Source organism: Dysidea avara, chromosome 1 (assembly GCF_963678975.1).
Source record: "Dysidea avara chromosome 1, odDysAvar1.4, whole genome shotgun sequence".
Lineage (NCBI taxonomy): Eukaryota > Metazoa > Porifera > Demospongiae > Dictyoceratida > Dysideidae > Dysidea > Dysidea avara.
The window spans coordinates 1937789-1949716 of NC_089272.1; the positions used below are offsets into that span (position 1 = coordinate 1937789).

The window sequence follows — 11928 nt, forward strand, 5'->3', positions numbered from 1 at the left end:
GATCAGGTACTGATATTGTACAGTTTCTCTTTACGCTATGAGCTTGTGAATAAAACAAGACAAAATGTGACCATGCCTGCAATAATATGGACATGTGGGTACATAAAAAAAATTTACTACCTTTACAAACTTTTATCGTCCATAGCTACCTTTTGTGCCATCATGCTGCGATTTTGAAATTTATACAAGTTGCAGAATATGTCCTGTTGTGTGACAGGGTGTAGTTTCATGCCCTATTTTCATAGGTCCGGTCACATGCAAATAGCTATAACATCAGGCCCGTAACCAGGATTTGTGAAAGGGGGGTTCTACTTTCACACGGTAGGTGTTTACAGCAGCGGGGGTCTGGGGGCACAGCCCCCAGCCGCTGACAACATTTTAATATTTCACTTCTCCTAACTGACCTAAAATTGATAGTACACAAAAATGACTCCAAAGAGTAGTTGTAAGTGTATGATTCTGACTAATCCCTTGAAATTTGACATTTACTTTGAAGTTAATTTCAACTTCAGTATGTGCAGCAACTGCATAGGTTAATTTTAGTATATAGCCATATATAACTATAGATAACTAGTTTACAGAACCCTATGCATGCATGCCCATATACACCTCTGCACATCAGTGAAAGAGCTAGGACTTTTGCAAATAATCATGCAGATAGTGTTTACCGTGAACTTCCTTGCTATATAGTTAGCTGGCCAGCACTCAATGGCGGATCCAGGATGGGGCATTTGGGGCAAATGCCCCCCCCCCCCCCCCCCCCCCCCCCTTCAAGAAATTGCATACAAGATCGAGATACTCTAATAGAGCAGTCAATTACTCTAATAAAGCAGTCACAATGTTCATGAGGCAGTGTAGCTTACCTATGAAGCTAACAGACGTGACATATTTGGTAAAGGATATATTATTGTTGTGACCTTTTTTTTTTTTTGGTCTTTAACTGTTTTTCAGCAAGGTGCCCCCTCTTTCCAAACTCTGGATCAGCCCCTGGCACTATCCCAATAACTATTACATGCACATAAGCATACAAAGCAATAACTACCATTTGTTGCCTAGCAACTATATAAAACACAGCTACATCAATACAATTCATTAAGGAGCTACAAATTAATAATTTGGGTTGTCTACGCTTTACTAATAGTAATCTCATGATTAGCCATGACTACACATCTGAAAAATAGGTATAGCATGCAGTGTTCAGATAGGTACATTATAGAAGAAGTTCAGCTTGGTCTTGTTTAAAAGTTTTAATCATGCATGATTAGAGTATTTGAATGACTTTTGTTAGAGCATTTTAGTGACTGTTCTATTAGAGTATATCGATCTTTTTAGCGAATTTTCATCCCCACCCAGATCTTAGTTGTGTTGAGGTGGGGCTTAGCTCTACTTTAGTTAACACCTCAGAGCAGCATACATTGCGCTACGTATAATCCCTCTCTACCTTTCGGGCGCCCACGTCGGTCTTGTACGCCAGCTTATAATTTTTTTTTAAAAAATCAGTGGTATAGCTAATCCTGGAAGGGGGTTCGTCCGAACCACTCGAACCCCCCTGCATGGTTACGGGCCTGAACATGCAGTACTGATCTTATGCCTGTTGCAAAAGTATATCTATGCACAGTGAGATCATTATAGTTCATAACTATTCCTATCATAGTGAGATCAATATAGTTCATAACTATTCCTATCATAGTGATCCTGGTACATGGCTACATGCAACACTGAATATATAATATAGCTCTAGCGTACTGTTTTATCTTATGTCATTAATTGAGTTCCGCGTACATTTTTTTGTTTGTTTGTGATAACAAAATCTATCGTGCATGCGCAGCCACGGAGTATTCCTATCTGATAGTGAACTGATAGTGTATGCATGCAGTACAACTAGGATTAAACTAGATATGCTTTTTCATAATGTTTTGCAATAGTGTCTAGTTGTTGTCAGCAAGAATTAATATTTGTGACCGGGCCTGCGATAATAAGGCATGTGGGCACATGATTTTTGCCTACTTTTTCAGTTTCATCACTCATAACTTTTTGTACCATTATGCTATGGCATTGCAATTTTCAGCTCTTAGTAAGCATTTAGTTGGCAAGTTACAGAATGGAAATGCACTTTTCCAGTACTGAGATATGACCTGTATAGTGATGGAGTGTAGTTTGTGCCCACATGCCCTGTTTTCGCAGGCCCGGTCACATATTGTGTTTTGTGGGGAGCACGTTTGCAGGCTCAGCCTTTTGTGCAACCATGGTGCAACCCTTGTCTTTTGACAGAAATTGATAATAACATAAGATCAAGCATCATACTGGCAGAGGACTGTCGGCTGCACTAGTTTTGCGGATCCCTTCTCACAGGTAACAATTAGGCCAAAATGATGGCAAAATCAAACCTACATACTGTTGATCATGATTTGTTGATCATGATTAATCAATCTTTTTTTTTTGTTTTTTTGTTTTTTTGCAGGGATGACAGCATCGGCCAAGCTAATATGTTCCCGGTTACTGGCTGGAAAGCGCCGATATTTCTGCATATCTAATACCTTTTGGTGGCGCTTAAGTAGTGACGCCCTCCTGATGATCAACGTACGTACATACTGTGATGATGTGGCTGAGATACAGGCGAACTTATTAAGATATATACCGACAGCCGAACAGACTAAATAGGCGTCCTGACATGTACTGCTATACTTTAGCTCCTCAGTGTGCTCTAGGAATTTCGCTCGAAATCGCGTGGAGGCAGACTCAGTAACTAACCTAACTACTATTTTCCAACATAGCTGAAGCAGTAAGGTGAGTTGGCAATCCTCACGTTGTGTTTTAATGTGCATTAATAGTAATAAGGATGAATGTAGTCTCGCGGTTTTTTTCCGTGTATTGGGTGGGGAAAAAGGGTCTGGTGCAACTCCAATAGCTGTTTACTTCTGAGCCGTCCCCAGACACTGGAGACGTTAATTGAATAACATCAGGCACCAATGATGATGTGGAAATATTCTTACAGATTGTGAGTCTTGTTGCACGATGAGGATGAACTTTTAAGACGCTATGAAAGAGACATCGGAGAAAATTAAGATTCATTTAAAGAATAAACAGATCGAAGCCATCTCTAGTTTACTTACTGACGTCATTAGCGCCTCTTTTGCAGCCAATGTTATTCAATTAGCATTCCCAGTGTCTGGGGACAGCTCAGAAGTAAACAGCTATTGGAGTTGCACCAGGCCCTTTTCCCCCCACCCAATACATGGAAAAAAGCGGTCTGGCCACACGAGACTAATGAGTCTGTGCCACTGGTTTACTGGTTATGCACAGTACTGAAACTAGGATGGCAAACACTTTTGCCCCCAGTACTGAGGCTTTTGATGCTTGGTTAAAAATCAGGTGTACGTGCACTTTGCTACCACAGCCTAATAAGCAAATAAACTTGCTTCGTAGGGAGTAGCCTAGAATTATAAGAGTAGATGATTCTAACTACAAAGGTATAGGAGGGGTATCCTTTTGCCCTTATATTTTAGCTCAACTTCATAGCACTTGAGGCACTAATAGTGTCACTACAGACCCCGTACGCACTAAGGTGTGATACTTTAATTTTTTATATCTTTAAAATAGTGCATCTGCCATTTTTTGATTGCAAAAATGCATTTGTTCCATGCTGGGATTTTTTTTTTTAATGTAATGCAAAGTAATCATGCTGAAAAACAGAGTAGTGCTGTTAAAAAGTAAGTTACTAGGTAAAAGTACATAACATACTTGTTTCTTTTTATATTATTATTTTCATGGTGAGTTGTTCCAAGTAGAACACTCGATACTTTGCCCTCACTTTCCCCTGAAATTCCCCGTAAATCATTGTGAAATCTGAAGCCATAGCAACTTTTGTTGGATTATTATGCCTTAGTGTGCATGGGGTCAATTGTCATACAATGATGTTATGGAAAAGGTTTACAACTTATATGGTCCCTTACACTATATCTGATGTAACCAGGTAAGCTCCTTCAGAAGCCAGCAATAGTTTCTTGGTAGCTATTGTATACACATAGAAATCAAGCTGTGACAAAACCAGAATACTTCACCATGCATGCTAGAACCAATTTGTGTCACTGCTTTAGATCTCTAGAATCCAAGCTACATAACGGGCAGAAAATATCTGAAACTGAATAAATGGCAGTTCCATAATTTTGCTTGCAGACAATAACATGGAGGGAGGGACAGGTGGAGAACTATACTTAAAGATGTACAAATAATAATGACTATACGCCTGGTTGTCGAGTGTGAGTAAAAAACTTTAAAACAATAGTAACAAAAAATATTGCATGTTATAATATTATCTGGTTCCATCCTTCCCTTTTTGATAAGTAGAATAAAAATGTTACAAAAGTTACCAAGCAAGACTCTAACTCTCCAAACAGGCATTTGTCAAACATGTTACTATGGTTAAAGTCAATAACCTATGTTATAAAAGTTAATGAGGCTTGCATGGATGCATGAGTTAGAAAAGTCTGACTTAAAGTTTGCAAATTAATGTGACCTGTATTTGCAGCCCTGATTACAAATGTGTTAGTATGTATCTTTGCTTCTATGGAAGTCAGTAAGCTCTGTTATAAGTAAACATGTGCTCTACACAGTTTTGTATTGTAATGTTAACAGCATGTTTGTTGATTGATTCATTCAGTCATTCATTCATTCATTCGAAATGAAAGATACACACACATACACACACACACACACAAATTGGTTAAAAATATCAAGACCCTCATAGCAGGTGTAGTCTAGTAGTACTGGTCTAAATGTTTGACTTTCATTTCTTGTGTGGTTTGTTAATCCTGGATTTATTGCTCCAATTCCAAGAGCTGTGCACAGACATTCCGTGGGTCATTGCTATTGTACAGTGTGTGTGCGTGCATACGTGCGTGCATGTGTGCAAGTTTGTGGTGGGTAAGTGTATATGTGCAGTTTATAATGAATCTTTTTTTTCTTCTTCCAACTAGTGTTGTGCAAAACAGTTGGCTACCATAGATATCAGTGATGCATAAAAAGCTCAAGACTGTAATGAGACTTGCTGTTATAGTATTGTGTTGTTGGATATTGTATTGGCTGTATTCACTTAATTACTTATCACCAATGAAGTCTGATGATTCAAAATTCATACTACACGACAACAAAAATACAAGAACATTCCAAATGGAAAACAAAACTACTCAGAGACAGCAACTTTATAACAACTCCCAAATCCTGTTCCCCTTTGCCAACGTGACACGCCAATCTAGTGAAATACTTAACTCAAACTGGGTTGCACAATTAAAGACCACCCTTGCCACAACCAATAGCCATGTTACCATAGTAATGATCAGTATTCAGTATTTCTCAACACTAATTAATTGGCTTGCCTATGCCACAATACACACAATGCCATTGGCTGAAAATCTGCTAGTTATATGTGGTGATGTGGAGTCACATGAAATTTTATTGAGAAAAGGAGTTCGTTCTGTAGTCGTGACTATTGAAGATGTGGCCATAAATGAATCACAATTTAATGAGGTTCTGTTTGGTGGTAAGATGTTGGTCAGATTAACAGTGTTAAGATTGCTAAACTTCTGGGGATATGACGTGCTACAAATGGACAGTGATGCCATCATATTGAACAATATTCTGCCAATATTGGACCACTTTGGTGACAACGATATTATAGCATCCACTATAGAAAAACCATGTACACCAATTGGTGTTTATGAGGTATGGAAGTTTTGTGTGTGTATGGGAGTAGTACAGATTAAACATGGACCTAGAACTGGTTAGTACTTATTGAATGTGCAATGTGTACTTGTAACATATACGTATGTGTATGTGTAAACAATACTCCGAGTATTATGCCAAACCGTCAAACAAGTATTCACCATTATGCATTTGTTTAAGCTTACTTCTCACATTACAAATACTGATACAGTGGAATCTGTGTTACGGTCACCTGGATTAAGCGATCACCTTTACATAACAACCATGGTCACGAGTGTAGGAAATAGGTTATGCAATATGATGTAAGATGTATCACATGTGATTATTGGTCTGATTGTGGCTTCCTCGTGTTATGATCATACATGCCGCTGCGAGCAGTAGAACACCTCATATCACCGTTGTAATTATCAACCTCGTTTTTCTAACCCTCATCGCTGATCCTTGGTGCCTGGTTGAGGCACCCCATCAGATATCGCCCATGTCACGGTCATCGTATGTTTTTCGCCAAGGAGATCTTCCTAAGTTGGAACTACAAATCGACCGCGGTTCTGACTTTTCAGCCTGGCAAACGCAGTGGGAATTGTTCATGAGCCTGCCCGGACTTGGCGAAGAAACTGCTGTGAAGCAAGTACAAGCCTTGACATTATGTTTTTCACGCGAAACTTTTACCATAGTCAACAACCTTGGTCTCACCACTGAGGACCGTGGAAATGTAACCTCCATTATTAGTGCCATCAAGAAGTATGTCGCTGGACACATTAATGAATCAGTGGAGCGACAGAATTTCCGTCGTAGAACACAGCAGCCTGGGGAGTCCTTCGATGATTTCCTTGTTTCTTTGAGAGAACTAGTGAAAACTTGCTACTTCTGCAATGATGCTTGCACACAGAAGAGCTTACGTGACCAAATAATCGAAGGCCTCCTTGATGGTGACACTGTCGAACACCTTTTACAAGAAAAAGACCTCTCTCTAGATAAAACAGTCCACATGCGTCAAGCCCAAGAGGCAGCCAAGAAACAACGAGCTGCCATACAGAAAGGACCTGGTAATCTCCACGAATCTGTTGCAGCTCTCAAGACACACCCACAGAAGAAGACATTTATACCACAACCTCTCTGTCCTGGTTGTGGGGCCAAGCCACATCCAGCAGGTCACACACAATGCCCTGTGTGTGTGTCATGTCACAATTGCAAGAAACTGGGTCACTTCTCCAGAGTCCGCCGTTCCAAACCCATACAACCTCATCCACCGTGGCCCTATACCTCTACTCTTCAATCTACTCAGTCCAATAGCTCCTTGTCCGAACAAGCAGGCCTGTCTAACATCCACCATGTCACATCTACTTACCCTGCACCCAAGCTGAAGATTGACATTACTGCTCTTAACGGTACCACCACCACAGATGTTCTTCCAGACTCGGGTGCAGATATTTCAGCAGCTGGTACCAGTATTCTCTCTCAGCTTAATGAACACATTGACAACCTTTCACCTTCCTGGAGCAGAGATGCATCCTGTTGGCAGGCTGCCGGTATGTTTCAAGGTTGGCAACAAGGAACACCTTGATGACTTGCACATTTACCCTAATGTTACAGGCACACTGATGTCCTGGAAGACATGTAAGGAACTTGGAATCCTACCAAACTGCTATCCCAACCCAACCATTTCCAGCACTACTGTCGCTGCCACCCCTCCAGCTGCTAGATTACCCCTTGACAAGCACTGTGCAGTTCAGGAGTTCCCCACTGTATTTGATGGTAACATTAACAGCATGGAAGGTGAAGAATTCCATATCTACCTTACCGATGATGCGAGACCATTCTGTGTTAACACTCCCAGGTCTATTCCGTAAGCTTACCGTGACAAGCTGAAAGCTGAACTTGACCTCTTACAATCACAGAATGTCATCGCCCCTGTTATCGAAGCCACTGACTGGTGTGCCCCTATTGTCATAGCACCCAAGAAGAATACTGATCGGATACATATATACGTATGTGTGTTGACCTCTCACACTTAAATAGATATGTAAAGAGAGAAAGGTACCACTCACCTACCCCAGTCGAGGCCATTGCTGACATATCTGCTTGCCAAGCTAAGTTTTTCACTGTTTTGGATGCTAAGAAGGGCTATCACCAATGTCCTCTTGATCAAGAAATTCAGCTTCTCACCACATTCATAACACCATTTGGCAGATTTAAGTATATGCGTGCACCATATGGAATTTCCTCCATATCTGAACATTATGATAGATGTATGTATGAAGCCTTTGAAGGTCTCTCCGGTTTCCACCGCATAGTGGATGACATTGTTATCTATGACAGTGATGTCACACAACATGCTTCACATGTCCGAGAATTTCTACAAAGATGTACTGAGAAAAAGATCACCCTGAACCTAGACAAGTGCAAGTTTTGTGAGTCCTCAGTTACCTTCGCAGGATTCCAGCTCTCTGCTACAGGTTACCAAGTAGACCACACTATTATAAATGCCATCTCAAAATTTCCAACTCCAGCCAACCGTACAGATCTCCAATCCTTCTTTGGTTTAGTTAATCAACTATCAGCTAACACAAACACCATGCATCTCCACACTACTCACACCACTGCGCCCATTGCTCAGTACAAAGAGCGACTTTCAGCGACTTTCAAGCATTTCAAACTGCCCAAGAATCCCTTACTGATGCATAGGGACCCGCCGATTATGCTCATAATTTTACCTATTATGCTATGCTGCACTGCTCAAAAATTCACCTATTATGCTTAAATTAATGCTCAATATTTACCTATAATGCTCAATGTTCATGCCTTAGTTCATATGCTTTGCTACTAGTTTAACACTGTATAGAAAGAAAAAAAATGAGTGGCTGGAACACAAATAATAAATTCTTGCTGCATGTAAGAGAAAAGATCGATATACATCTCATCTTACATGGATTTCCACCCCATCGTAATCAACTACCAGATGCTTGCAAACGATACTGGAATACTCGAGACAGTCTCACCATTGATGATGGCCTCATTGTTTATGGCTGCAGACTTCTTATTCCCACAAAACTGCGACCTGTAATTTTGTCTCAACTTCATGAATCTCACCAGGGCACCGTAAGGACATAACAACGTGCCCGTCTTTCGGTGTACTGGCCAGGAATAGACGATGACATCGATAACACCATCCTGTCTTGTAAGCATTGCCAAGACCATCTCCACAGCCATGCCAGAGAACCAATTGTCCAAAAGCCAAGAACAGACCGTCCATTCCAGGAGATTGCAATAGATCTTTGCTCACACCTACCTGATCATAGTTGATTGCCACACTGATTGGCCAGCTGTTATCCCTTCACACCCTAACACTACTACCTATACAGTCATCTCAGCTCTCCGGCAGTCCTTCTGCCGTACAGCTATACCTGACACTGTATGGTCTGACAGTGGACCACAGTTCACATCCAAGACATTTTCTGACTTCTCAAAGCGCTGGGGTTTTCTACACAAACTTTCCTCACCAAGATACCCTCAGAGTAACGGCAAAGTTGAAGCTACCGTCAAGTCCATGAAGAAACTACTTCAAAACTCATGAAATGGTAGATGAGAAATTTTGTCAATCATTGCTACAATACCACAATACACCCAGTAGAAAGGATGGCTTGTCACCAGCTCAGAAACTGTTCAGCCACCCTGTGAAAGATATCCTACCAGCTCACAGGCGGTCCTTCCTACTACAGTGGCAGCGACCAGCTCAAGAGGCTACACATTAGGCTGAAGACACTTCCGAATCATCAGCAGCCTACTACAATCTCCATGCTCACAACCTGCCAGACATTCATGTTGGGTCACATGTTGTAGTACAAAATCCTCAGTCTCGACTTAGGGACATTTATGGGATAGTCACAGAGATTGGTCCACACCGTAGATATTATATCAAGACAACAGGTGGCAGAGCTCTAGTCCACAATAGACGCTTCCTACGCCGTCGTGTCCCAACCTCAGTACCCAATGGACTTGGATCTTGCAAATCCATGGACTCCACCACATCTGGAGCTTCTCATACTTAACGCAGATCTACCCAGGACAAACGCCCCACCAGAAGGCTGATTGAGGATCCAAACTGGACTTAAGTGACCCGATCAACTGTAATTATAATTATTATTCGCCTATGAATCACTGTATACATAACTTAATCCTTCGCATAGCGGTCACTACCTTTTGTGGTGGCTTGTTAAGCCAATTGCCTGACACTATGGCACCATTTCAATTATGCACACAATTATCACACTTCCTGCCTTTCAATGAATACTATATAATCTATCTGGCTTCATTGCTTAAACGTATTCAATAGCTGTAACCAACATTCACCTTGCCCTTTCTGTACTAAAACCTAGTAAAATATTACTGTATTACGGTTGGCACGAGCCTCTTAATTACTCATTTATAATGGTCATAGCCACTAAAATGCTGCTGACTACCTTATGCAGGTTTTCTCCATAACAGCCACCTGTATATAAAGGCCAGATATATCTGGTCCCAAGATAACCATTATTGACAGGTTCCACTGTACTATAATATGTTAGGGCTACTTGTACGATTGCATATTAAGTTGTTCTAGATAAAATGATGTTAGCCCTACAGTATACATATAATATTACATCTCATATTTTTGTTACAGAAAAAATGTGGAAGAGGATGGCTCATATGCCAATAACAAAGTATGGTTGTGATCAGACAAGAATAAATAATATGTTGGTCAGTAGTAACATCACATGGACACCAGTTAAGTATGAAAGACATCGCTACCTCCAGGGCACCCCAGCTGATAACAGTTTCACAATAGTGACACTACCACAGGATGTGGTGTGTAGAAGTCTTTGTTATCAAGACAAGCTGTCATCTTATTACATATACCATCCAGACACTCTCCACCATGCAATGCTGAAAGGACGTTTCTTGTTGCAACACCATGTTTGGAAAGTTGCAGATGACTGGAAGAATACTGTGGATAGTGTTCAGCCTATGGTAGAGTGGCTGAATGAGGTCACCACCTAGCAGTAATGATCACGTACATTCAATACACAGTATAATAATTCACAAAATTTTTGTACATTGCAAAAAAATTCCCAAGTTTTACTACGCCGGTTGTTTAACATTATGTTAATGTGATTATGAGTAAGAACAATATACTGGCTATATAACTACAGTGAAACCTTGCCATCTATGGGACCGACAATAAGTGGCCGTATTAGTATTATTAAGACTGAAGCTCTTTATTGTGGCCATAAAATAAAGTGCCCTTATTATCAAGGTGTTTTTATCTAATCAAAAACAGCCAAGCTGTAAAAAAAGGAGTGCGGCCCTCAAAAAGGCTATGGTGAAAAAAGATGTGAAATCCAAGGTGGCGGCCAAGAAATGGCTGTGATGGTAGGTTAATGGTAAAAATTTTAATAACGACAATTCAGGTGAATTTGGTGCCGCTTGGTCAATTGGCACAAAATTCACCTGAATTGTCGTTATTAAAATTTTTACCATTAACCTACCATCACAGCCATTTCTTGGCCGCCACCTTGGATTTCACATCTTTTTTCACCATAGCCTTTTCAAGGGTCGCACTCCTTTTTTTACAGCTTGGCTGTTTTTGATTAGATTTCACTTCTTTTTGTATTTGTATACCCCAAAGCCGGCCTATGGCCAGCTTTGGGGTTTTTTAACCTAAATATTTTTCTTTACCACAGGAAAAAGAAAAAGATGAAGCAGATTTTATAAATACTTTAACTAATTCTGATTTTATCAGTAAATTTACAAATTATATATATAATGCATTTAGAGTTCATAATATAAAAAGAGAGCATATATTTATTACATGTCAATTAATCCCCACAGGATAATTTGCAGCTGATCTCTCTACTGGGTGACTTGAAATGTAGCTGAACTCTCTACAGGGTGATCTGCTTGTATGTAGATGAACTCTTTACAGGATTCTCTCTACAGGGTGACTTGACTCTAGCTGAACTCTCTGCAGGGTTATCTGTTTGTAGTTGAATTCTCTACATGGTGATTTGTTTGCAGCTGATGAACTCTCTACAAGGTAACTTCTTCTAGCTGATCTGTCTACAGGGTGACTTGTTTCTAGCTGGTCTCTCGACAGGGCGATTTGTTTGTAGCTGAATTCTCTACAGGGTGATGTGTTTGCAGCTGAACTCTCTACATGGTGGTTGCTTT

At 40.4% G+C, this 11928-nt stretch overlaps 1 protein-coding gene across 1 annotated transcript; it reads left to right on the forward strand.

Moving 5' to 3' along the window:
- The first annotated feature begins 2550 nt into the window (after nucleotides 1-2550).
- On the forward strand, nucleotides 2551-10898 carry LOC136246852 (uncharacterized). The gene is made up of 3 exons (XM_066038480.1): nucleotides 2551-2787; nucleotides 4977-5779; nucleotides 10382-10898. Exons 2-3 carry the CDS (start codon nucleotides 5014-5016, stop codon nucleotides 10756-10758), a joined length of 1143 nt encoding a protein of 380 aa, XP_065894552.1. The 5' UTR covers nucleotides 2551-2787; nucleotides 4977-5013; the 3' UTR covers nucleotides 10759-10898.
- The last annotated feature ends 1030 nt before the right edge of the window (nucleotides 10899-11928 follow it).